Genomic DNA, 26,753 nt, shown 5'->3' on the forward strand with positions numbered 1-26,753 from the left:
AGGGGTCTGCAGTGTCACCCACATGCGGTGGGCACTGTTGTAAACAAACAAGTTAAGGGCAAGAGTCTTGCCAAGCTATTTACTGTCCATTTTGAGCATATTAAGCACTCTAAGAGCTGAGAGAGCTTCCTAACACGTGTGAAGGAAAATGATCAGGAAAAGATGGAAGCCAAAGAGAAGGGTCCCTGGGTCCAGCTGAAGCGCCGGTCTGCTGCCCCCAGAGGAGCGCACTGTGTGAGAACCCATGGAGGGAACCCTGGGCTGCAGGAACTTACTCCCTATGAATTTGTGGCAGGATAAGTGGGAAAAAATAGAAGACATTTATACTAATTTTAAAAAGGGGGGTGAATAATCAGTCCCAACAGAGCTAGGAGAAAAAAAAATTTTTAAAGAAGGGGAGGGATGAAAGTTGGTTAACTATTGTCTTTCAAAAAGAATGAAACACTCCTCAACTAACCACTCGGAATGTCACTTGATGTGAATGGGCAGGAGGAAAATAACTGTCTATATTTGCCTTCTATACAGTATTGGGCAATTAAGTGCCAACTCAGCTGTTTAGGGACCGCTTGCTAAAAGGCTGAACACGTGAAAGACGTGCTCCTTGCTGCAGCCTGTCACGTCAGTGGCACATTCGGTGCAGCCACTGGGTGACTGGTTTCTCCTGCTTCGGTCTCTGCCTGCTCTGGCAGCATCTTCACGGTTAGACCTCATCATCTCATGGCCTCCCTCTTTCTTTGGTTCTCTGGGGTTTTGTGTCTTAGAACCTCCTGCTAGTTGACAGACCAAGTTCATCACAAACACTGCTCTGGTTTGAGTTGTGTACGCTGCATGCCTTTGACAATCAAGACCCAGTGTGGTCGGGCCGGCAGTGCAATTCAAGGCAGCATCCCTGTCTGTTGGAGTGGGCTCTGTATTCCAAACCCAGGGTAAGCCTCTTCTCCGTGCATCAACCCAGGCCCAATCTGTTACCTTTTTCAGGATCATATAGTGATTCATTTGTTGGAATCTTGTGTCGTTTCTTCTTTTTCTTTTTTCTTGGTCACCTGTGCTGCTTTGTCTTCATGCTCAGAGTCAAACTATGTATCATTTTAGGATTTTGTCAGAGCTGCTCCACCTTTCCCATTTCCTGGGGAAGACCCTGTTTCCAGGGAGGATGATTTGTCTCCATTGTTGTTATGGTGGAATTACGAATGTAGCTACTTACTCTATTGCAGAGTAAAGCTTTAGAATCACCTCGCTGCTTTTTTTTAAAAGAATTATTCTTTCATTGCAAGTGACCTCCTGAGTTAAGGCCTGTGCAGAAACAGCTAATCTGACAACAATTAATCCTGGGCTGGGATCATCAATCATCTTGAAGTTAAAAATTTACATTTGTTCTCACACGTTAAAGGACAACGAAAGGGTTTGCTTGCTCCAGAGTAAAACAAGGAAAGGGCACTTGAATTAGAATTCAAAGTCATTGCTCCCAGCCTCTTCATTTTAGTAATTAACGGTTTCGGTTTGAAAATAATCCCCGGTTTCGGTTTGAAAATAATCCCCATCACTCTCGCAGGGATGGGCGGTGATACGGGCCCTAACCACAGTGAGACCCTGGGCCTGTTCCAGTACCCGTGTTGGCCTTGGCAAAAAACTGTTAGATGGAGGCGTTATTTTTAATACTGTAATTGAGCTTCGCTGCCCACTTGCCAACGCGTCCCCTCCCGCCAGCTCCGCGCTGCAGCAGCGAATTTGGCTCGATCTCCGAGACCCGGAGCGAGGCCGCCTTCTGAGACGGAGCCAGGTCTCTTCCGGCTGGAGCCACGGGGTTGAGCCCGCAGTTCACCCGGCGGCCGGGCCCGCCCACCTGCCGTCACGTGCAGCCCCAGCCCCGCCCCCGTCGGCGCCACACTGCACGGGGGCGAGGGCGGGCCGGTAGCCCAGCCCAGAGCCCTCCTCCGCCTCGCCTCCTAAGTAAGACCGGAGGCTGCGGCCCGGCAGCTACAGCGGCGGGAGATCGCGATCCTGCTTGTTGGGTGGACAGACACCCGGCTCGTCCCCCGCTCGGTCTCGGGGCGGAGGCCCGGCGCGCACGCGCACACGACCTCCGCGCCCGGCGTCTGCGCGCCGCCGAGTCCCCCAGCTCTGCGGCGGGCACCGCAGGCACCCGCGCGTGGCATGAGGGACTACGATGAAGTGACCGCCTTCCTGGGCGAGTGGGGGCTGTTCCAGCGCCTCATCTTCTTTCTGCTCAGCGCCAGCATCATCCCCAACGGCTTCAATGGCATGTCAATCATGTTCCTGGCGGGGACCCCGGAGCACCGCTGCCGGGTGCCGGACAGCGCGAACCTGAGCAGCGCCTGGCGCAACCACAGTGTCCCGCTGCGGCTGCAGGACGGCCGCCAGGTGCCTCACAACTGCCGGCGCTACCGGCTCGCGGCGATCGCCAACTTCTCGGCGCTGGGGCTGGAGCCGGTGCTCGATGTGGACCTGGAGCAGCTGGAGCAGGAGAGTTGCCTGGATGGCTGGGAGTTCAGCCAGGACGTCTTCCTGTCCACCATCGTGACCGAGGTGGGTACCAGCCCCGCGCCGGGGCCGAAGACCGGGGTGTGGGGAGGACCTTCACAGTGTTTGAGGTCGCACAGTCCACCCCGCGCAAGGTGCATGCTGATGTTTCCACTCCTGTTCTCCCAACACAACTATCGATGATTATGCGTCCTCCAGCCAGGTGGCTCAGAACGCTTTGCGCATTGATTTCCAGCCAGAGATGCCCTCTGACCGCAGGGTGTCATCTGGCCATCTGCTCTGATGGCCATCTAAGAGAGGGAGCCAGGAAGGCCCTAGCGGCCCCTCCGAGGTGCTCTAAGGCCCTGGGTGGTCAGAGACTTCCTCCAGTTGGGGTGAGAGTGTTCAGCAGAGCCAGGGCCAGGGCTAAGGCACTGTCGCTGTTTTTCTTCTAGCCTCTTGGCACATGTCAGAGAGAAAGGAAATTCATCTTTTCTTTCCTGAACTTTTAAAATTAAGGGACGCATGTGTATACAACTGTTTCTTTCTTTCTTTTTCCAGTTACTATTTCCCCACCCACCCTCACCCCAAAATGACAGTCTGACTGACCATGTCCTCTAAGGAAGTTGAACTTTTTGCTCCTGGCTAGTTATCAACCTGTTAGGATCCCTGCACCTGGAGATCTGTTCAGGGTGACTTGTTGACCCAGAATGCTGTAGCTAAAGCATACAATCTTATTTCATAGGAAGTGGGGAGAAAGCGAATTTCTCATTCCCCAGCCCCTTGGATTTTTGTTTTGGGTGGCTTTGCCTATCCCCTGCTGAGAGTCATTAGAGCTGGACGTACAACAGGATGTTAGTGATGTGAGTGTAGATGTGCTTTGCATCTTACTCAGACACTGGCACTAACTTGCTGGGGTCTCAGCAGAACTAAGCAGGCAGGGCCATGAAGGACCCTCCTTGACAGGCACCAGGGTGTACAGGTTCACTGAATGTCAGGATCGGGGATTTGCAGATTAGGGAAGGCTTCCTGGAAGAGGAGGCCTCTCAATGAGTCTGGGGTGTTCAGCTCAGCAGATGCAAAGTCTGGAACAGCAAGAAACAACCTAGATGGAGGTCAGAGTTCAGAGGGATGGGGCTGAAGGGGGGCCCCACTGGGATCTCACAGGTAGTGACATCATTCTAGTGTCCTGAAGTGTTGACAAAAGAGGCACTGAATAGAGGTAGTTGACTGTGTGTTTTGTGGCCCAAGAGTCTACAGACAATTTCCCAACATCACAAATCCTCAGTCCTAGACTCAAGCAAGTCATCTTCTTGAAAGCCAGTAAGAGCTGTGAAAGCAGAGACTGTCCCTCTGGTGGCAGGCAGAGGTCGCAGAGGGAAGCCTACTCCATCACACGGGTCCCTGCAAATTCTGCTTCTGGCTGCTCATGGAAGGAGGAAGTCAGAAGAAGCATATCCCCACCCCTGGGATCCCTTGGCTTACTGTCGTCATCTGCTTTTGCTTCGCCGCCTTCACCCTGCCCCTGGCTGAGGGTGGTGGCTGCGCTGATGAGTTCCCAAAGGCTGGCTGCACCAGAGGGTCCTTGAACTGTGTTGCTACCATTGTCAGCTTTTCCATTTTTATATTGGGCCTATGTATTTCACCGTCTTAGCAGTTTCGTAAGAGCTCTGTGCCCTTTCACCTACTGACAGGTTTTCAGTCTTCGCTGGGAGGCCAGATTAATGCCTTACTTAGCCCTTTGTCTGGAGATGCTGGAATGTCTGACTTGGCGTTCGGTAAACAGTCCTGGTGGAAGCTGTTGCATTAACATTCTGACTCCGTTTTTCTAAGGCTCATTTTCTTTCAACCCAGGCCTGGCATGCTGACCACTGCAGCTAGTCCCACGCCGGCTAAATGTCCCCAGGCCTGCCCTCTGTCCCACAGCAAATGTGGAAGTGGTATAAGGACACTGGTATTGAATTCCTAGTGACATTTTTCAACAGGAGATGAAAAGCTCGTGTCCCCTGTGTGATTTCTCCCTTTGTTGAAATTAAAGTGTGTACATGTAAGTACTGAAGCTGATGGAAGATTTGCATCCTTACATCTCCTGCAGGTCCTGGCCTGATACTCGACACAGAGACCGAGTATGCAGGAAAATTTTTGTCGAATGGATTAGTGAATAATTTAAGAAATTTTGTCTAAAGTTTGAGAACTGAAGAAGAAAAGGACAGTTTCATTTATAGAAGGGAAACTGGAGGGTGATTGGAAAGCAATGACTGAAATATTTTAAAGGAAACATAATCCCCCACCCCAGGGACTGGGGCTTGCCCCCATGTGGGTCTGTGACAAGGCATTGAACTGGCAGAAAGAAGGGGGTGCTATTCAGGAAGCGAAAAAGGTTGTTCTTCTATATTCCAGGAACAGTTGCCCCTCTGCCCCCACCCCCGTGCCTCCAGGCTGGCCCCTTTTCTGACTTCTTAGTCATCCCTGAGGTGGAGGGAATCAGCCACCCCACCTTGCTGTGCTGCTCCAGTCTGAGTGCTTCTTGACCCCAGGGCTGCCCCTCCTCTGGGAACCTGGGCAGTTTCTCAGCCTACCTGGCCCACCTGCTTTTTGGTGTCTGCACAGCCCAGCCTGCAGAAAAGTTCCTTTGCACCCGTGAGTTGGGGTCTCTTCAAGCCAAGGCCTAGCGGTCTTCTTTGTCCCCTTAACCTCTGCTTCCTGCCAGCCCCCGGCCCAGCCCTTGCCAGGACTCTGACTCACCTCGTTGTCCTAGCAAGCCTCTTTCTCTGGACTAGCTTTTCTGGAAGCCTGATGTCATACATAGATAGTCTCGTGTGGTAGGAGAGCCCCCACTGTTGTCCACAGCCCACATCACCTGAAGGAAAGGCCACGTAAGCCAGGGAGGTGGGGCTGGGCTGACTCTGGAGGGCAGCAAGTCGGAACAGACTGTCAGCTTGTATGGTGCTGCTGTGCTCTTGCCAACTTCTCAAACCCAAGGGGAGCACAGACCTTTTGCAACTCGTGGCAAGCCAGAGCAGCCCCTCACTGGGCACGTGCCATCCGACAGGACCATCTGGTCATGCGCGATCAGATCGAGCGCTTCTCTCGGTGTCTGAGAACCCCAATCCTGGGTCAAAGTTCTGACAGCTGACTCAGGGAAGAGGCTGAGGAAGCAAAGAAAATTTGCTCTAGAGATCGAAGTTCAGGGTTCATCCTGGCTTTGGGCAGGCAAGCGCAAAGGGTGCTGCAGTGTCGAAGCTTCTCAGCCCTTAGCTTTTTCAGCTGCTCACTGCATACCAAACACCTACTGAGCTTCCCTTTGGGGCTCTGCCAGGCAGATACCTCTTCCCCTTGCCCTGACAGCCCTGGGGCAGGGATCGGCCAGTTGCCGCATCAGGAAGCAGAACGGACTGTGGGTAGGACAGACGGCACCGACCAGTGTGTCTGACCGCTGAAGCGCTCAGGCTGGGAACGTCCCGGGGAAGAGCTGCTGCCCAGTGGCGCGGCCCATCTCTTCTCCTTTCCATCCAGCTCCCAGGAGAGAACACTTAGTTCCAGAAAACGACATCATCACTCTCCTTTCCGTAACCAGGAAGCATCACTGATTGCATGCTATGTACAAGACACACACTCCTCTCTCTCTCTCTCTCCCTCCCAAAATTTTAATAACGGCATGGAGGTAGATGTGACATAAAATAAACCACACACTGCCCTGGCTGGTGTAGCTCAGTGGATTGAGCGCAGGCCTACGAACCAAACAACCGTGGTTCGATTCCCAGACAGGGCACGTGCCTGGGTTGCAGGCCAGTTCCCAGCAGGGGACGCACAAGAGGCAACCATATATTGATATTTCTCTCCTTCTCTCCTTCCCTTCCCCTCTAAAGATAAAGAAATATAAAGAAATAAAGTCTTTTCTAAATAAATGAACTGCACACAACTACAATGTGCAGTATGAAAAGCTCTCACGGATATGAAAGGCACATTTCTCGCCAAGAAGGGTAGCAAATCTAGGCCCCTTGTCAGAATCACTCCCAGATCTTTTCTGGTGGGGTCCCCATGGCCCACCCAGCTGAGGGGCACGATGCTAGACTCGTGACCTGAATCTTAAACCCACAGACATAGTTCTCACATTGATACCTATTATCATCCGCCAGCATAGCTCATCCCGTGCACCAGGTGGCAGCATCGTGAGCTGGGCTGGAGCTGCTTTAGTTACAGCCGGGGAGCCAGGAGCTCAGTGTAGGAATGCCGGATTCCTTTGTAGACACAACAGGCCCAGGGTACGTAGCCTGCACTCTCCGGGCTTCTCATCCTGCCCCTCCTAAGGAGGGTTCCGGCCAAGTCCTGGCGCCCACTGCAGTCCATCTGGTGGTTGACAGGTAAGTGGATAGGCTGGTGAGGTGGGACCTAGTTTGTACCTGCCCCTGTGTTCCTTTTTCGAAACCTATTACCTTTCCTGACCCTACACACAGACACCCCCCCCTCTCCTATGGCCAGTAGGAAGTGTTAGCCCACATTTGCTTTTGGAGGGCCCAAAACCAGGCCCCGAGAGCCGTCAGGTATTGTCAGGGGTGACTGGAGAGACTAGTCACCCCAGGGAGCTACACACTGACCCAGATGAGGGGCAGGTCGGACCAACTGGCAGGGCTGAAGCAGTGAGAGCTGGAGGACGATCTGGGAGTCTGTTCCAAGATGACACTGGTCACCTGGTCTCCTCACCAGCCTAGATTTCTCTAAAAGCCTGTATCGGGAGACCTGATGTGGACTGGGGGGACTACACCCCCGAACTCACTGCAGGGTTTCTAGTCTAGTCCAGCTATATTATTTCCAACCCTCACAAGAGAGCTACTGAGTCCTTATTCTTAAAAAAAAAAAAAAAAAAAAAAAAAACCTTTGTTGCCACAGAAGTAGTGTGTGCTAGCTGGGAATAGATCCCATTGCATGCAGGAGCAGCAGTGGCCATGACCTGGCCTGTGAAGCTCTGCCTGCCACCCCACCTAACGCCCAGAGGCCAGCACCCATCCCTGAGTCCCTCAGCTCTGTCAGAGAGCTGTCCTGGCTTTAGCAGCCATGTCCCATGGGGCTTTCTGGGCGCTAGCACCGCTGAGGCTGCAGAGGGAGCAGGGCTGCCATTGCCAAGCATTCAGGCTTCAGTGCTCTGAGATTCTGGCCTCCTGCTGGCCTGGACTTCCCCAGTGGGAGGCATTGGAGACCTTCTATTCTTCCCTGGGGCAGGCCCCCCTCCCCGTTCTCAGCCCAGGCGATCCTGATCATTGGCTGCAGGGATCTTCACATCCAACCTGGCGGCTGCCCCCTACCCCTCTGAGGTGCCCGGGGGCTCCGTGCGCACACACTGCCCAGCAGGGCAGGGAAGCAGACTTGTTTTCCTTCTGCATTTGACCTGGAAGAGATGCCTTGTTCTTAGAAGCCGCACACCCCACTGCTTCTCTGTGTCACTGGGGGGGAGCCCGCGGACTCCGTGGAGGGCAGGCCAGCAGCCTGGTGCCAGGCATGCTAGGGTCTGAATTCCCTGGCACGTGGCCTTCTTGGTTACTGCTGAGCGTCATCTCGGTTCTGAGAAACATTTTTCTGGGAACCACCAAGCTCCCCGTCTTGGCCTGTCCTCCTCTTGGCCCCTCGTTCAGCCGCGGCGACCTCACATCTGAGTTGTCCAGCTGCATCCCCACATCTGCAGACCTCTTCGTGTGGTGGCCGTAGATGGAACTGCGCCTTGGATGCTGGGGCACTCCAGCTGTGCAGCCTGTTCCCTACCCCAACCCTGTTTTACCAACAAGGAGATGGGGGCACAATGAAGGGGGACTCTTATCTGGGGGTGGGTAACCAGCTAACAGTAGAATAGAGGCTCAAACCCAGTTTCTTAACTCCCAGCTTAGAGCTCTTGGCTGTCACCTGGGACCCCAGCTCTAAATATCCCCAGAAGGACCCAGAAGTTACAGGCCCACGGTGGGGGCCTGAGCAGAGCCAAAGGAACAGCGGCACATGTGCGTCTCAGGCCTCTGGCCTCGGTTCCTTGCTGGACGCCTTGACCCTGGGAGCCCCAGAGCCCTGCTCCCAAACCACTCTCATGTGTCCTGGCCATGACCCGACCCCATGGGAGGGGCGCCCTGCCCGTCCACAGCCCTGGGCCCACCTGGGTTCTTCAGAGTGACCGTGAGAGGCCTCACCTTCTCCTGGACTGGAACGTAGGCAGAGGACTTGCTCCCTGCCTCCCCCTTCCTCAGAGCAGAAGCAAACAATGGGGCTAACAGCCATGAAAAGCCGGACGGGGAGGGAGCCCAGTCTCCCTGCAAGGGGGCGCCTGCACCCTGAATGGCTGCCCAGATCAGCCATGGCTGCCGGAACGAACTCACACACCCACAGGGTCGTGTAAACAGACTGGGGATACAGGATGTTCTGATTGCATTTTCCAAGAAAGCTTAAATTTCGAAGATTTTTAAAAGTGAGTAAGACACCTCTTCGCTCCTCTTACAGTGGAACCTGGTGTGTGAGGACGACTGGAAGGCACCGCTCACGATCTCCTTGTTTTTCGGGGGTGTGCTGGTGGGCTCCTTCATTTCGGGGCAGCTCTCAGACAGGTAAGGTGGGCGTCAATCTGCTGCAGTGGCAGGGGACCCCGGCACTGAGCAGGGAGTGTGTATGTGCCTGGCGTCGACTTCAAACGGCAGTGTCCTTTCAACCCAGGGCCTTAAGCGTTAAAAGAAAGGGCAGCCCAGCCTACAGTCCAGACTCTACACCGAGTAAAGAGAGCCCACAACCTCCTCTCCCCGACTCCTGCTGGACACAACAGCCCGAGCTGAGCGTGTCCAGGTTGGGTCTGCTGGGTCTGACCAGGAAATTAGGCCATGGGTCACTTCTGCGCGCGCCTGGTGAGCATGACTCTTGTGTCCCCAAGCATGGGAAAGCTGGACACCACACGCATGCACACACACTGTGCTGTAGATCCTAAGGTGCACCACACTGGCTGCTGCCGTGTCTCCAGAGCCACTGGCCTCTGCAAGGTGAGGGAAGACGCCAGTAGCGGCAGGGTGGGCGGGACTCGGGCCCAGAGGGTTGATGCCCCTTAGCTCAGCCTGTGGTTATGGCACTTCCTTCACAACAAGCAGGAAATGTGCTATTTTCACCCATAAGCAGGTTATTCATAGAATTCCAAGGCTGCTAGCTCATGTCCATTCATGACTTAGGGAGTTCACGTGCTCTTGAAATTAGAGGCAAAATTTTAGAGATTGCGCGTGAGCATTTTTCTGGAGAGAGGTGCAGAGTTTCTGTGAGATTCTGAGGGGTCTGTCATGTCATTATCTCTCTACCCCGAGCTGCAGGGTCTGTCGGAGAAGCCCTTGGTGAGAAGAGTGACCTTCAGCAAGGTCCCTGGCCACCCTGTGTCACCCAGCTTCGTCCTGGCTGGCTGGGGTCTCTAAGAGAGAAGTTCAGGAGGGGGTTGTCCTGCTGCATGAGAACAAAGTCATTTGACCCCGCAGAACGTATTCGGGGTGATGCTTTGGCACGTTTCTGTCTGTGGCTTATTGTCCTCGCCTGAGAGTCTTTCCTCATGAGAAATACGTGCATTTCTTCCCTGGATTGTTTTTTTCCAGAGTATCACCCAGCAATTAAAAAAAGGAGAGACAAGTTTCTGTCATCACCAATAAGCACTGAGTTAAGTAGGCCATGGCCACTGATTGGTGAGTCTGGACGAGCCATAGACACTTGCCCCTTCCCAGGCAAGGTCTGTGCGTCCACAGATCCTTAGTCTAGCAGCATGTATCAGCCAATCACTGATATTTACTAACACACACACATAGCGCCTAATATGTGCCATGCGCTCTGAGAAGCACTGTACACATTAAATAAGAATTTAACCTCCGTGACTCTGTGAAGGAAGAAGGATCAGTATTCTCATTTCATGAGTGGAGAAGATGAGACCCAGAGGAGCTCGGCGACTAGCCCAGCATCACAGAGCCAGCAGGGGCAGAGCTGGACTTGGGCCCCAGAGAGTCTTGGTCCTCTGTGTTGTTCTGGGCCCAGCTCTCCCAGAACTCGCCTTCCAGTGAGGCAGAATGTATTAAATAGCTCATTGAGGGGAGCGCTTGTTATCCTTGGTGGCAGTAAGGTACACAGCGAGGTGCAGACGTGAAGAGAGGGTCTGACAGAGGGGAGGCCAAGGAAAGGCTGCCCCAGGAAGGGGAAGCATGCACAGGGAGCTGAAAGACAAGTGCAAGTTCACCAGCTATGGGGGTGGAGAGAGGAAAGTGTGTTCTGGTGCCAAAAGCAGCACAAACTCAAGCCTAGACTCAAGAAGAGGCACGGAGCAGGTCAGGGCTGCAGAAACGTCCTCTGGAGCGGGGAGAGTGGTCGAAGGTGAAGTGGCAGACAGGCAGAGGCCCACGCACACGAGCAGGCTGGCGGGCTTAGCAGATGAGAGTCCAGGGCTCAGCTTCGTCACAGAGCCCTGGGGAGCCACTGAGAGTTTTTTAAAGCAGGAGTGTGACATAATCAGATTTGTAGTATTTGCCAGGTTATTTGATAACTTTGTGGAGAGAGGATTGACGGAGGAAGGATTGTGGAGAGACTAATTAAGAGATCACAATAACGTGCGGGAAATGGTGGTTGCTAGGAGCAGACTGCAGGTGGAGCAGCTGGGTGGTGGCAGGCAAAGCCAGCCGGACGAGGCCATGGGCTGGATGCAGAAGGCGAGGAGAGGAGGGAGGGTTGCAGCCCCTACAGCCCAGTAGATGACAGTGCCCTTCTCTAAGCAAAGAACTCTGAAGAGGACCAAGTCTGTAGGAGAAGAGAGTGAGGTCGGTGTGAATGTACTGAGTGTGGGGGGCCGCGAGACTCCTGAGTCGGGGAATTGCGTATGTAGTTGGAGGTGTGCATTTAGTGCTCCATGAGAGGTTTGGGCTGCAGAAGCAAACTTGGGAACTGTCAGCTCACATAACCCTGGTCACAGCCGCAAACGGACGAGATTGCCTGGGGAGAGTGTAGAGTGAGAAGGGGGTGTCCATCCTCGAGCGATGGCGGGAGGTCCCCTCCCCGGGGCTGCGTGGCAGCTCAGGCTCAGGAGTCCCTCTGCAGGGAACAACAAGGGGCAGTGAGCCCAGGATCAGAGTTGAATCTCAGTGCATTTTTCTGGGTCGGCTGTGTCACGGGTTAGGTGGTCTTTGGGGGCTAGCCTAAGACGCTGATGGCCTCCGGAAGGTGTTTAAGTTCCAGAGATCTCCCAAGGAGACAGAAGTAAAATTAATGAGTACATTAAGGGCTACATTAGCCTTCGGAAGTGCTAGTTTAGTGTTTTTTCAAAACTCTAAAAACATTTTGTCAGCAGGTTGCTTTTTGGCAGGATCTTTTGAGCCCAGTAAATGCGAGAGCTGTGAGCAGGGCGGTTCTGGCTGTAGCCCCTGCCGCCAGCTCCCGGCACCAGCCCCCTAGGTTGTCTGCACCCCCGCGGAAGGCCCTGGGCTCTGTGCGGGGGGACAGTTTCTCTTCTCATTACCTCTAAGTAAGCCAGTCCAAAACCTAAGCCAAACAAATTACCTAAGAGCCAAAGATTCATTACCTTAACTTGTTGTCTAGAATACCAATAGTAACTTTTTCTATAGGGCAAAGGTTTCACCTTCACTCTGACATACGAGGAAGGCTGAAATTCAAGAGCAACAAAATAACCCTGGGTTGTCAAAGCCTTTTTTATGATATTGAGTTACCTTTATGTGCAGGAATTAGGAGAGGCACAGCCTGGGAAGAGATAGGCTGATACTTCCTGGTTTTGTGGGCATGTATACGTTGGACATTTGCTGATTTGCTGACATACTTTAAGCGTGAGTGTTTCTGGCCCCCGCCTTGGGCTGCCAAGGGACTGGGGCTGTGTCAGTGTTCCCTGGTCTTTCTCTTTGCTGCCATCCCAGGGAGCCCTGCGCGGGGAGGGCAGGGGTAGAGGTTACAGCTCCCTGCCTGCAGCCAGGGGCCGCCCTTGGGTGGCATGTGCGGTGCCCCTGTAACAGGAAAACGCCAGCAGGACCAGGGGAGAACACAGTCTCCCCCTGGACCAGGGCTTCCCCACCTTGACCCTACTGGCACTTTGAGCCAGAGAATTTTTGGTTGTGAGGGGCTATTCTGGGCATTTTAGGGTGTCTAGAACATCTCTGGCCTCTGCCCCCCAAAACCTCCCAAAACTAAAACAGCCCCAGTGCACTGAGTAGAAGCACCAAACTCTTCCCGGCTGCAAGGCCTGTGCAGGGTGGCTCCTGCCCACCCTGCAGTCTCTTGGCGACTGGCCAGCAGCAGCCACGCTGGCCCCTGGTGTTCGTCATGCCCCCCCCAGCCACACTTTGTGCTCCTCTCGGTCTGAAGCAACCCCCACCCCCACCTGGTGGCCTTCCCGGACCCTGCAGGCTGACCCAGGGTCCCTGGTTTACGTCACCCTGGTTACTCGCACCTGTCCTTCAGAGCGCGCATCAGAAGTAGTGATGCGATTCACGTTGGGCTCCCCACTGTAGGGTGAACACCATTGAAAGTTTGCTGCCCTGCTCCCCCTTGTCAACAGCTCCTTTTTTTTTGGACCTCATTTCAGTGTCCCGTCATCAGGAAGACCTCCCGCCCATCCAGGGCGGCTTCCTTGGCTGTGTCCCTGTGAACCTGGGTGAGGCCCCGTCATGGAGGGCCTGAGCACTGAGTAACAGGGCATTCGATTGAACTGTGATCGCTGTCTGTCTCACCACCTACAGACTGGAAGCTCCTTGAGGGCAGAAACAGCGTCTTTTCTCTAACTCAGATATATCCCCAGTGCCTAGTGTATAATAGATGGTCAAATAAACATTCATCAAGTGGAAATGGATGTTGCTGCCCGGGCCACATTCAAGCTGAATCTGGTGGGTAAAATGAACTAGGCTGGCTTGTTCTTCCCCATGTGTGGCACTGTCTTTAAAACAACAACAAAAAAAAACATGAAAAAAATCCAACATTAAAAAAAAATTTAAATTGAACACAGATACAAAAAACTACATACAACAAATGTGTGGCTTGATGAATTATTCTGGGGAAATAACCTCGTAACTTCCACCAAATTAAGAAATAGACCTTTGCTGGCCACCAGGAAGCCCTGTCCCTGTGTCCTCACCCCACACATAACCACCGGCCTGACTTTTATTATAATGGCTTCCCTGTGGGTTTTAGTCTCTTCAATCTAGGGACTTGTCCACCTTTCCTGCCTTTGCCTCCCAGTTGGTTTTTGAAGGACACTGGGCTGGTCTGCCTCTAGAATTCCCCCAGCTGGACTTGACCGATCGCCAGCTCACGGTGTGGTCCAGCAGATTCCTCTTCTCTCTGTATTTCTTGAAAATTAGCAGCTAGATCTAGAGACGCGGTCGGATGCAGGTTCAGTCCCTTGGGTGAGACTGGAGGAGCCCTGCAGTGTTCAGTTGTCACGCGCTGCGTGACAGTCACCAAAACACAGTGCCCATGTCTGTCCCCTGGTTGGGGGCTGCAAAATGTGATGTTCTGGTTTGATCACTTTCTTTTCATTTAACGGTTGGAAGACTTCTATAAAATGATGCTTCCCCTCATCTATGATTGATTAGTCTTATAGTTGACACAGGACAAATGTTTCATCCCCTTTATTTACTAGTTTTCATTTACCATGAATTGTTTCTCCATCACTCTCCAAAGTAAACCAGTTCTTTTTTTTTAATGCATTATAAATGCATGACTTTAAGCAGCATAAGTATGTTGTGATCCTTTGTGAACTTGAACACAGTTGTGGCACTGCCTTTGCCCAGGCCCCATGTTGGTCCTGAAGAGGAGGGATGGGGTGGACAGCAGCATAGGGACCGGGAGACTGGGGCTGTCCTTGCACCAGAGGCCCTGGCAGCTCTGTCCTGCCCACCCCCCGCCCCCAAATGGTCCTGGGAAAAGCCCCTCCTGGTGGAGTGTGTTGCTGCCACCTCCTCCCAGCGGGTTCTGTTGCCCCCCTTTCCTTCCCAGGTTCGGTCGGAAGAACGTGCTGTTCGTGACCATGGGCGTGCAGACCGGCTTCAGCTTCCTGCAGGTCTTCTCCAAGAACTTCGAGATGTTTTCCGTGCTGTTTTTCATTGTAGGCATGGGCCAGATCTCCAACTACGTGGCTGCGTTTGTCCTGGGTACGACCATCCGGTTGGAGCTGAGTACTTGACCATGTGTTTGACCAGCAGCTCGCCACCCACTTGCGGGACACGGCAGGGCTGTCCCCCAAGGGGGAGTGGCCTCTAGCAAGCCCATACGCACTGACCAGGGCTTCTGGGAGAACCCAGTTTGTAGGCAGGGAAACGGGGCCCACCCGGTACCCAGCCGTGGGCCCCGCAGCACAGCAGCCTAACGGCTGCACCCCAGGTCTGTCCTGGCCTCTGAGGTGTGGCACATTGGTCTCACTGATACTTGATGGCCATTTTACTAGAACTCACCCAAGATCCTCCATCAGAAAAGGGCCTGCCACTGCCCGGGGCTGAGGTAGTCAAGGAAGAGGGAGGCGTGTGTGAGCAGCAAGGGCCAAGGAAGAAAACCGCCTCTTCTGCAAAACACCGGCAAGAATGATCAATGGGAGTGGGCTTTGCACGTGGGACCTCTGGGCTTCAGCGCAGAGCTCAGGCTGCAGGGCTCCAAGCTGTTCTCTCCGAAGAACAACCGGTCCCCCTGTTTGCAGGAATCTGACTCTAGCTTATTGTGTTTTTGAAAGGATTATTTCTTTCTCTTCACACTTTGTAGAATGTTTTTTCCTTGGAGGACAATAGTTAGCCTGGGCAGCCGTAGCAATGACCTTCCCTTTGATGAATTCTTCCTCGTGTGAGGATTACATTTTGAGGCCTGCTGTGGCATTTTTAACCAATGGCTTCAGGAAGTGATGGCATTTTCAGGAGCAACCTGTCACCGAGAGGCCACAGCGAGGCACCCCCAGCAGGCGGTCACCCTGGGCTGGGTTCAGAATCCCGTCCCTCGCGAGGGCTTTGAAACTTAGAGACAATTCTGGCTGCTTTCTTGCCTTTATAGAACAGAAGATTAATAAGGAAACAACCTAAATGAAATACTCACATGACACCTTCCTTGTTTCAAACAGGCACAGAAATCCTCGGCAAGTCAGTGCGTATCATATTCTCCACATTAGGAGTGTGCATATTTTTTGCAGTTGGCTACATGATGTTGCCACTGTTTGCTTACTTCATCAGAGACTGGCGGATGCTGCTGCTGGCGCTGACCGTGCCCGGGGTGCTGTGCGCGCTGCTCTGGTGGTGAGTGTGGCGCCCCCCCCCCCCCAACAGGGCATCTTCTCTCCAGCCTGCACTAGGGGGCAGCAGCAACCCACGTATTCCTGTGTGGACTCTCTAAGACAGGAAATGCCAATTCTTTATGAGTTGTTTCAGAATGTTTTCTCCACACCCAGAAAAGCCAAAGACAGAACAAAACCCCAAGACATCAACAGACTTGTGTCCGGCCCTGTGCCAGGAAGATCGGAGTTCAGGGAGAGCAAGGAGCAGGAGCTGCCAGGCGATGGGGTCCTCCATGGTGGCCAGGAAGTTGTCAGACCGCAGGACAAGGCAGCTGCAACCCCGCTGCTGGCTCTGTGCTGCCGCCAGGGCCTCCTGACAGGGGCGCTGGGAGAAGAGGGGGAGCAGTGGGAGCGAGAGTCCCCAGGGTGGCGACACAGGGGAGCCAAGCTCCGCCCGAGCTTCCAACACAGAGGAGTTGGACCGGCAGAGAGGACGCCATTCCTTACCAGGGAGGGAACGTGGCAGAGGGGCTGAGGTGGGAGTGGCCCCCTGTAGGTGGGGTGGTGAAAGCACTGCCCCGCGTGTGGCGGGCATGCTTCAGAGCACAAGCATGGGTCCTGGCCAGGACCGAAGGGCGGGGGCTACCTGGTGAGGCAGAAAATAAGCTCCACGTAGTCTCCAAAGCACCCGGGTGCCCTGTGAGAGGAGGTGGAGAGTCTGACAAGTCAATTGGATGAATCTGGTGGGAATGAGGAAAAACTAGAGGCTAAGAGTCCAGCGCACAAACTTCTGTGGATGCCAGGGACAAGCAGGGATACAGGTGGCCAAGAGTCTGGGCCCGGCAGAGCTCATGGCAGGAGCCGGGCTTCAGGGGCCTGTTTTGCTTGGTCTCCTCAGGGTCCAGCAGGTGGCACCACCGTCCCTTGGAAATGAGGAGGTGGCCAGCCAGGGGCTGAATCCCGTAGTGCTGGGCACCCTCTCTGAAATCCGTGCGCTCCAGCGTACTCCGAAGCTCACCCTTCTGGTCATCACTGGCGTAGTGGGGACCATCTCCTTGGTTCTGGCTGGGAAACACCATATACGCCCCAAAGCTAGTTCTGGTTCTGAGCCCCCATTTCCCGCTTCCGCTGAGGCCACACCGGCTCTGTTGGGCAGGAACGCCTCCATGAGATTGCTCCTTGCACTTCAGGTTCATCCCTGAGTCCCCCCGATGGCTCATCTCCCAGGGACGATTTAAAGAGGCAGAGGTGATCATCCGCAGGGCGGCCCAAATCAACGGGATCGTTGCCCCCCCCACCATCTTCGAACCGAATGAGGTAAACACCAACCGGGAGCGGGTAGGAGGGTCCCAGGGACCGTGGTCTAAGGGCAGCAGCACAAAGGCCGGAAGCCCTCCCTTCACGTGGGAGCCCAGCCCTTTCCCTGCCCGAGCCGAGGCTGTCCTTGGCAGTCCCTGTCACACCTCTGAAGCCAAGAAGGTGCCAGCTGCCTAAATCTCTTCACCTTCCCTGTGGATCTTAAGCTTTCATACTTCTGCACTTCTTTCCCAGGCAATTGTATAGTCTTACTATTACTTTGAATAATAAGCACTCTTTATGAGCAGTATCCTTCCACAAAGTTGGCATTTTGGGAAATCGCTGTTTCTCCTACCGTAGTTTCTGGTTGTAAAAAGACAATGCAGATAAAATATGAGGCAAACACAGATTTGGAGTTAGAAGCGCTCTGTCTCCTCCCCCCACCTCCACCCTGTGGTTAGTTGCTGCGTGACCTCGGAGCCAGGCCTTTGCAATGTCCGGCCCTTCGCCCTACCCCGCCCCTCCCTGCAGACCCTGTTCTCACGCCACAGGCAAGCTCTGGTTCTGCCTGCAGGCCCGGGTCTTGCTTCCCCTCCTGCCTCAGCTTCCGCCCTTTCTGCAGCAGGCCGTTCAGTCTCTTCAGTCTTGTGACAGTGCAAAGAGGTCAGGCTCTGTAGCTGCTGGCAGATACAGTCCTGGAGCGTGCGTCTGGTCTGGCAGGAAGGCAGGGGACTGGCTGTGAGAATGGCCACCAGCCTTCCTGCCGGGTAAGCACGAAAGGCACGTTAGAGACACTTGAGACCCAAGACGCAGCCCTGGGGCTTGGGAGAGGAGGGACTGGGTGCACGCAGCAGAGAAGCCTCTGGCCACCGCCAGCCCTGCCAGTCTCCTGGCGCGGATTGGAAAGGGCTCTGGTGCACAAAGGTCCGGGCAGGAGCAGATGGCAGAGAGCGAGCCCCCAGGTGAGGTAGGTGTGGTGGCTTTTCAGTGGACGGTCCGTCCTCAAGGAAATGAGGCTGTGTCAAGGGCTCCATTAAGTCTAAAGGTGACCTTTTGTTGAACTGCTAACTTGGGAAAAACAAGCTCCAAAGCTGGGTTTGCTTAAGAAAGAAACAGCAGTGTGTTTAGACGTGTGGTTTATTAATGTCCCTGGCTGTGCCGAATTTCATAGGAAGTTGCTCTGGGTGAAGCTGAGGTCAATTTTCCTGTTTTTCTATCTGAGATGTTTTTGCGTTTGGAAGTAGACCAGTAACTACATGGTATGAAGACTGAAACATTAATTCTTTTAACAGAGCAGATCAGTAGGACTCCACAGCCCCGTCTCCCTCTGACCCAGAGGGCAGGGATCCAGCCGCGGGGGGGTGGGCAGAGGGGGGACACTCGAGGCCTCCCTGGAACGTGGCCACCGTCGGGTGCTGTCTGATGGAGCTGTCAGCTTGGGCCTCACCTTGGCTGCGTCCCCTGAGGGGACTGGTCACCTGTTTTTCCTCCTCACCCTCGATCACTAATGTGTCATTGACAAGGCCAGGGGAAGCCTTCCGCTGCCCGAGGTTAGGCCAGTGGACTCTTCTTTTCAAGAAAGAAACAAGATCTCCCCAGCCCAGAGGCACAGAAAGCGAAGCTGCCAGGGTTCCAGGCAGGTCACTGGGTCTCTGAGTCTCCCCGCTTCTCCCTCCTGCAGCTCGAGGACCTCAGTTCCCAGAAGCAGCAGACCCACAGCATCCTGGATCTGCTGCGAACCTGGAACATCTGTGTGGTCACCATCATGTCCATCATCCTGTGGTACGTCAGCGGGACCCGCCCAAGGCTGCCACACACGGCCCCTGGTGGTGGCTGGCACGTCTCAGAACAGCACCACAATCCCGTGTCATCCGCAAGGGAGAGGGGTGTGTCTTGCCGCCCAAGAAACAGGCCTGACGTAATCCCGGATAGAATTTCAGGAAAGGAGCGTGAAATTTGCTGTGGGGCTCTTGGGGGGCACTGTGGGACCACTGGGGATCCTTCCAGGTCCTAGGAGAACCCTTGCTCGCTCTGGGTCCTGTTCCCCTGTGCCTGTCCCCCTGTGCCTCCGACGATGGCTGAGGGCGACAGGCGAGTCCTTCCAGGAGGCTCTAAGACCCCATGTTCTTTCAGTTGCAGAGGCCGTGAGTACTTTCTGGGATTGTATGTGGAAGCCCAGGATCCCTCCTTCCGGGATGTCTGGAGACTGTCCTGGAAGCAGGGCCACGGCCTGGATGTCCTCGTCAGGTTCCTTCTAACAAGCGAGCGAGGCATTTCACCAAGTGTGTCAGAGAGGGAGTTGAGTTGGCAGAGAGAGGGAGCGCAGCCAAGTATCGGGAGAGCGTTTGCTCAGCAGCCGAATCCTTGGGATTAGAGGCCTCTACCTGGTGCTGCTCGGTGAGGAAGGCGGACTTCGCCTCAGAGTCCTTGTTACTAGTCAGCCAGTCTCTGGGCAGCTGGCCAGCTGGCCCCTAGGGACTACCATGAGTCACCCATTTCCAAGGAATGGCCCAGGATTCCTCAGGGCATCGCCCCACGTGGGAGCCGCCCGCAGACAGGGCAGCGTTCAGCCTGCACCAGACTCACCCTGGCTCCGATTTCCCGGGAACTCCTGACGGGCCTTTCCCCTGCTCGTACAACTGTGGTTTCAGCCAGCAGAGGAGTCCAGTCTAACCCACAGAGGCCCGGTCTACAGAGAGAGTGCCTACTGGCATGCACCAGCCAGGGACCCCAGGGCGGGCATGCAGACGAGCAGCCCTGTGGCCCTGCCCTGGGGTGCCCCCCATCCCCTCTGAGAGTATGGCGGTGCTGGAGGCGGTGGCCTCTGGCCAGCCTCTCCCTGGTGGGGTGCCACAGAGGGTCTGCTCTGGCTCTTTCTCCAGGTGCTGTGCCCCACGACTGTTCCTTGTCCAATCCTGTCCCTCCAGCCCCGCCCCGCCCCACCCCACCTGCTGTCTGCTGCCTGGCTCATTCTCCAGCTGCTCTGCAGTTGCTGGGTTCGGGGATGTGCAGAGAGCCAGGAAGTGGGTGTTGCGAGAGCTTCCGCTTAGGGTTTCTAGAGCCCATAGGCAGGTCGGAGTTGAATTTTTTCAATTCAACAAACAGTTTGTTTGTTTTGTTTTTTTCCCAACAAAGTAACTCTGACTCGTACATGTCTGTTTGCTGTTTGGGACACTCTGAAAGTGCTCTGGCCTGGAGCTGACACCGGGCCCGGGGAGTTCTCTTTTGTTCTAAGAAGTGAGACTCACTTCAACCTGCAGCCCTCCTGAAGGAATGGTTTTGAATTTCCTGCGATCCTTGTATCTGGAAAGTGGCCCCGGGTGGGAGGCAGCCAGGCGGACGCTGCTCCTCCAGCTTCTGCGCTCTGTTTTAGGATGACCATATCGGTGGGCTATTTCGGGCTCTCCCTGGACACCCCTAACTTGCATGGCGACATCTATGTGAACTGCTTCCTGTCGGCAGTGGTGGAAGTCCCGGCGTACACGCTGGCCTGGCTGCTGCTGCAGTACCTGCCCCGGCGCTACTCCATAGCCACCGCCCTCTTCCTGGGCGGCATCGTGCTCCTCTTTGTGCAGCTGGTGCCCTCAGGTAGGGACTGTGCGTCTGCAGTCTTCACCAAGTCACTCAGTCTCTAGCAGGCTGTCTGGCCCGGTCAGTAAGAGGCATAAGATCATGCCATCAGCACTCACCTACGTATCTTCCCGCTTGGCCCAAAAATCAAGAGAAAGTGTCTCCTGAGACCAGACAGCCCTCCTGGCCTGGGCCTGGGGAAGGTGGGGGGAGCTACCAGACGGGGCTGGTGGTCAGTTTTCCTGTTGACCCAAGTTAGTGTGGGCATACCTGTTTTTCTCTGCAGGGTAAGGGGGAGCAAAGACAGCCATCTCCATTACTTATTAGCCTGGCCCTTGATCATTCACTTATTCCAGGAGGAGCTAGGGAATGAGTGGGCGGGCCCTGCACTCAGCCAGTGAGCAGTGGGGGAGTGAAAAGCCCTGCGGAGCCCGGGGCGCTGCTGCAGCTGCCACACTGGTCGAGAACACAGGCAACAAACAAGTAAATAAAGCTTCATGCAGGGCAGACTGTGTCTTATAACAAGGAGGACTGGGAGAGCTGGCATACGGAGGGCGGTCACCAGCAGTGGTCCTGGGGAGGTCAGGTGAGCGATGGTGCTAGAACGCCGTGGAAAAGTCCAGGAACAGAGCCCTGTGGGCTGAAGAGACAGCAAAGGCAGCAACCCTGAGGGGGCGGGGAGCTTGGTGTGTGTTCGAAGATGGACAAAGAGCTGGAAAGAGATGAAGGGAGGGGCCAGGTCACAGAGTGGGTCGCCTGGGCCATTAACAGGATTTGATTCTTAAAACTGCCTCGGACTCCACAGGTGGGGAGACAGCCCTGTGACAACTGATAGAACTGTTGGACTTCCTGTGGTACCTAGAGCTGTCACTGTACTCATGCCTTCGGTGGCCTCAGGATCATTTGTGCGTCCCCAGGACTGGCAGCACAGCCCCCACTGTGGCATGGTGGGGGCGCGCAGGACTGTGTGCAGGTTCATGGCCGAGCCCTGGGCAGCCCATAGGCCACTCGCAGCCGGCAGGCAGGACCGAGCGTTTCCAGGGTCCGCGGGTCTGTGAACCGTCAGGTCTGAGCGGGACGAAAGCATGGAGCGAGTGAGGACGGAGCTCCCTGTCCATGCAAAGTCATCATTTAGCCCCACAGTGCCTACAGCTCTTTGTCCCCTGGTAGAGGCATGTCGTGACTTCTGGCCGGGGACACAGGCTTGCTGGGGTTAGAGGGGCTCACTCCGGTGGTCCTCAGGCAGAAGGGAAGCGTGTGTCCCATACAGCTGCAGATCCCAGCCTCTTCTCAGGAGTAACCACTTGGAGCGGCATCTTGGCTGTAGCTCCTCAACCTGCAACACGGAGTTATAGAAATTGCCTGCCCCCCAAAATCGCGACTCCCAGTTGCAGTGTACCCTGGGTTGGTGCCTTCGCCTACTTTCTTCCCTTTGCCCTTCCAGACTTATACTACGTATCCACCACCCTGGTGATGGTGGGCAAGTTCGGAATCACATCTGCCTTCTCCATGGCCTACGTGTACACGGCCGAGCTGTACCCCACCGTGGTCAGAAACATGGGCGTGGGGGTCAGCTCCACTGCGTCCCGCCTGGGCAGCATCCTGTCTCCCTACTTCGTCTACCTCGGTGAGTCCTGCGAGGTGAGCTCACGCAAGAGGGGCGGGTGGAGGCGCCACGAGCTTCCGTGCGAGCTGGAGAGGACGACGGGCCTGCACGGCAGGTGGGACCCGTCTGAGTCTGGGTCTGTGCCTGGGGGAGGAGGTCCTCATCCAGGCGCGGGGGCTGCGGGGGCGACATGCGCTTGCATGTGGAAAACAGCCTGTGCACTGGCTAGAAACCGGGGAGAGATGGGGGGGGTTGGTTCCTGGTTTAGCCCCGCCCCTTCCGTCAGAGAGCAGGAGCCCCCCATCCTAGGAAACTGCAGAGCGACTGAGGGAGGCAGTGCCTGTACCCGGAGAAGTCTCTTCTTGGAATCAGAGTTTAAAAGGAACGGGAAGAGGGAAAGGTGTCCACTCCGGACATCTGACGACCTGAGACTTCTTGTGACTCGGAGCACGTGGCTCAGTGGGTCAGGCCCTGTCAAGATGCGCCTTGCGCCATTTTCCATAGCAGGGCTCCATTTCCTCCTCCTCCAAGCTCGTTTCTCCCCGCACCTGCCGTGCCCTGCACACCCCTTGCTGGCACATCTCTGGGGAGGGGCGCACCCAGCTTGAGAGTACCCAGAATGCTTGGCGAGCACCCTCCATAGATCTGACAAGCAGAAACATCTTGCTTGGCCTGTGGGCAAAGCGAATGGGTTGGACCACACCTGGAGAGGTGCAAGAGCTATTTCTGTCCCTGGACAGGTATCTGGAGTTCTTCGGAAACCTGGCATTGGGAAATAGGGATGGTAATCATCGTGGCTCCGCGCCCCTTCCCTGCCCTGTGGGGCCCTGCTGAGGCTCTGAGCATGTCGGTGCAGACCCAGGTGCCGAGACCTGTCTGGGTGCTGGATTCCAGTCTGGCAACTCAGACTGTGGGACACGCAGAGGCTGAGAGAGCAGGTGACCCCCTTTAGAGAGTCCTGGCAGCCAAAGGGCCAGAGTGCAACCAGGTCTAACCGCACGCCGGCTTTGGGCTCTGTCTGCTTCTCCCTAGGTGCCTATGACCGCTTCCTACCCTATATTCTCATGGGAAGTCTGACGGTCCTGACAGCCATCCTCACCTTGTTCCTCCCAGAGAGCTTCGGCATCCCCCTGCCAGACACCATCGACCAGATGCTGAGGGTCAAGGGGTAAGAGCCTCCCCCTGCACCACGCCTGTGCAGCGGCCCGGGCCTGGCAGAGCGTTCCCCACAACCTCTCAGAAACGCCACGGACCAGCTGAGCCGTCGGAGGTTTAGCAGTGGCGGGGAGGTGGAACTCTGCCCATTCCGGTCGGACCCAGACCGCCACCTCCCCACGTCCGTCCCCACAGCAGCAGCGGCTTGGGAACAGTTTGGTCAGGGAAGACCTTCAGGATCTGGTTTTTTTTTTTTCTTTTGTAAGATGCTGCAGTTCTGGGTTTGGTTTATTTGTTTGGAGACTGGAGGATGTCTCTTCCAGATTTGTTACTAACATTTGTTTTGCTTGTTTTTATAGAATAAAATACAAGCAAACTCCAAGCCACACAAGGATATTAAAAGATGGTGAAGAGAGTCCCATAGTCCTTAAAAGCACAGCCTTATAATGCCCTCCCCCCCCCCAGGGGGTAAGCCAGCAAAGATGAAAGACTGCATCCCGTCAGAAGTGGTTTGTGTGGACATGGGGCCCTTCAGGGACGAAGGTCCCTGCTGTTCATCCTGGTGGCCCTGTGTCTGACCTGCTGGCAGATGGGTACCTGGCCTTGGAGGCCGCATGTGGTCCTGGAGCACCACCTTCCCTCCAGTGACGCCGGGACTGTCAACAGACAGCTTCAGAAACGTCCTAACATGGCGAGGGATGGGGCACCGCCCAAGAAGTGAACTCGTACCAGTGGGATTCGGAAGAGCGTGAGAAGCACCTGCTAAACTTACATTTTAACTTCAGACTTCCTGAAAAGGCCCCCCAATAAGACAGGAGGTCTAAATCCCACCCCCCAAATCTTTCCCTCTAAAGGCGCACTTTAAAGGAAAAGACATCATTTCACAGGGAGTTGGATTTCTCACCCTTTCCCAGTAACTGGGAGGGCTGCTGCTCCAGGGCGGGAGGGCCCAGGGCTGGGCAAGCCTATAGGTAGTTAACTCGGAGGGGCCCGAGCAGGCACAGAACACAGGCCAGCGTCCCTGTGTGAGCTCCTGGGCCACTTGGTGTGACTCTGGGTAAACTTGTTTACATCTGATCAAAGCACTGGGCTTGTCCAGGCCCGTAACAAATGCACCACAGAACCTACTGGTCTCGTTTTCTGCCAGGCGATTCGAACCTAGCTATCACGGTTTCCACGTGTGGTTTGAAGGAAACACATCAGGAAGAGAGAGACAAGCAAACTTGTCTCTTTTCTCAAAACAATAATGAGATTTTGTCTGTTCGTGTGTCATCTGCTTGTCGATTTGTTATGTTTTCTTCTCCTTAAGTTATTTACCCTTCAGAACAGACTTGGGGGAGACTGGTGCCACAGTCTCTTGGTCAGTGGCTCTTTCTGTCAACCCAGAACCACTCTGGTAATAATGGTCTGCAGCTGCCACCCAGGCAAGGCCTCAGCACTTTCAGCCACCGGCACCTCTCCAAGTCCCGAAACGGACATCATCGTGTGGCTTCTTTTCATGATACCTAACCACGGGGAAAATTACAAAGAAGAAAGGTAAACCGTGTTCACAGCCCTTCAGAGTTGCTCACTTCAGTCATGTGACGTTGGCAGACACTTGTGTTCAGTGTAACCGCCTTCCCTTTTCCATCGTCACCATGGTTACTGTGGGACTCCTGCAGCGTGTGCTCCACCTGGTTCAAAACCACATGTCTGGGAAAGCTACTGAAGTGCCTTGGAAATGAAGCTGTTTTAATAAAAAGAATGATTTTTTTAAAATAATAGCAACTGCCCACGACTTTTATTTCCACCATTTGGTGACCCAGGCCACACTGTCACCCAACTTCTCTCTGGGTCACCTCGGGCTAGTTCTGGCGGTGCTTGGTGATGAGCCTCTGAGGCTGAGAGTAACCCCCGCATGCTAGAAGCCCGCACTGTGTTGACCGACCGAGGCCTGAGCCGGCCTGCTCACACATGCGTCTCGGTCTGGGCCCGCCGAGAGCAGGGCCGGGACAGTGCTCTGTGCAGTGACGAGGGAGCAAGATTCCGGGGAGCAGGAGTAAAGGACGGGGCGGGGGAGGAAAGGGGAAAGGGGCAAGACCTGCACAGGGACGTATTTTTTCAGGTTGGCCAGTGCCGAGGGCACAGCTCCAGCCAGCCAGAAGGTCTGAGGAACTTGAGGAAATCCACCTCAGAACCACCCGGTGTGGGGAAAAGAGGGAGCATTTCTGTAGCAGTGTGCATCCCCCGTTCATCAAAGGCAGCCCCACAGAGTCAGCTCCCTGCATTCCCAGGCTGCACACGCCCAAGCCCCAAACAGGTTCCGAGACGTGGCAGGCTGAGTGAGGCACCATCAGGCCGCGTGCGGTGGTCAAAGCCACCGTGAACTGGTCTGCAACGATGGCTGGAGCGAATTGTGGGGCACACACACATGCACACATATGTAATGAGCTAGAACGTGGACAGACCTGCATAAAAGCTTCACTGCCAGAGAGAGAACTCAGTTGGCAAAGCCACAGAACTCTGAGAACTCAGACAGGCAGACCCGGGCCTGTGCTGGGCCCCAGAACGTGAATCACAGCCTGGCCGCCCTTTGTCCTGTCACAGGAATGGTTTCTGGTTCTCAGTGGCACTGATTCCAGTTGTTTGTGGCCTTCTGGGAGCCAAAGGCAACGTTACCTGAATGCTTAGAGCTCTGATTAAGGGAATGGTAGCCCCAGCCGGGAGCCAAGTACCTGGAAATGGGAGGCCTCCATCCTGGCCTCCTGGACTCATGTGGCTTGTTCCCCTGCGAGCCATGACTCGGGATGACTGACCGCTATCCTGACCAGGGCTCTCCTCTCAGGGAGAAAGGCGAGCATCACTGGTGGTTGCAGAAATGGTGGTGAGTGATGGGGGTGCTCAGTGAGTCCCCGTAAGAATTAGCCGGGTGCCCATAGGAATACCAAGGATAAAGCAAAGGAGGTAGAGAAAGAATTCGTATTAAAAACAAGAAAAGAATATTCTACCACAGATCAAAGTGAAAAGAAGGGATTACCTTCTCCTCTTTTCTTACGCTTAGGAACTAGTTCCTGTCCCCATCAGAGTTCCTGGAACATTCTCATAAACTCCCGAAGAGCAGAAAGAGAATCATTCCACTTGCCACCAAGTCCGAATGCTGGGACTGGGCTGGGCAGAGGGCCCAGCTCTGTCAGGTAGTAAGTAGCACAGCCAGCCTGTCCCTGGGTGTTTCCCGTTCCCGAAGGGCTCTGTGCCGATACAGAGGCTATGTGACACCCACGACATGAGCCACAGTGTGGCAACACCTGGCGGTGCTACCTACCGAAAAGGCCTCAGGGAAGCACATCTATGTGCTCACTTGATCTCCACGAAAATCTAATGAGATCGACAGAGGAGGCCCCGGACGACCGAATCAGAGGTTTCTCAGCAGAGATC

General features: G+C 54.8%; 1 protein-coding gene across 5 annotated transcripts; it reads left to right on the top strand.

Moving 5' to 3' along the window:
• Positions 1-1,891: 1,891 nt before the first annotated feature.
• Positions 1,892-25,100, top strand: LOC119037612 (organic cation/carnitine transporter 2). Of its 5 annotated transcripts, XM_037129866.2 has the most exons (11): positions 1,894-2,547; positions 8,959-9,062; positions 14,458-14,612; positions 15,563-15,734; positions 16,903-17,029; positions 18,690-18,790; positions 20,382-20,596; positions 22,023-22,205; positions 22,925-23,122; positions 23,217-23,352; positions 23,699-25,100. In XM_037129866.2, the coding sequence occupies exons 1-11, from the start codon at positions 2,155-2,157 to the stop codon at positions 23,784-23,786; spliced, it is 1,872 nt and encodes a 623-aa protein (XP_036985761.2). In that variant the 5' UTR covers positions 1,894-2,154; the 3' UTR covers positions 23,787-25,100. The 5 variants fall into 5 exon arrangements, with proteins under 5 accessions (XP_036985763.2, XP_036985761.2, XP_036985764.2 ...); XM_037129868.2 differs by lacking the exon at positions 14,458-14,612 and having other exon boundaries at positions 1,892-2,547; positions 15,672-15,734; XM_037129867.2 differs by lacking the exon at positions 22,925-23,122 and having other exon boundaries at positions 1,899-2,547.
• The last annotated feature ends 1,653 nt before the right edge of the window (positions 25,101-26,753 follow it).

This window comes from Artibeus jamaicensis, unplaced genomic scaffold (genome assembly GCF_021234435.1).
Source record: "Artibeus jamaicensis isolate MK-2021 breed Jamaican fruit bat unplaced genomic scaffold, CSHL_Jam_final contig_786, whole genome shotgun sequence".
Lineage (NCBI taxonomy): Eukaryota > Metazoa > Chordata > Mammalia > Chiroptera > Phyllostomidae > Artibeus > Artibeus jamaicensis.

Excerpts from the sequence above, each read along its gene's own strand:
- LOC119037612 (XM_037129866.2), top strand. The coding sequence starts at position 2,155 with ATGAGGGACTACGATGAAGTGACCGCCTTCCTGGGCGAGTGGGGGCTG. Across the intron at positions 14,613-15,562 it reads CGTGGCTGCGTTTGTCCTGG|GCACAGAAATCCTCGGCAAG; the intron begins GTACGACCATCC and ends TGTTTCAAACAG. Across the intron at positions 20,597-22,022 it reads TGTGCAGCTGGTGCCCTCAG|ACTTATACTACGTATCCACC; the intron begins GTAGGGACTGTG and ends TTGCCCTTCCAG.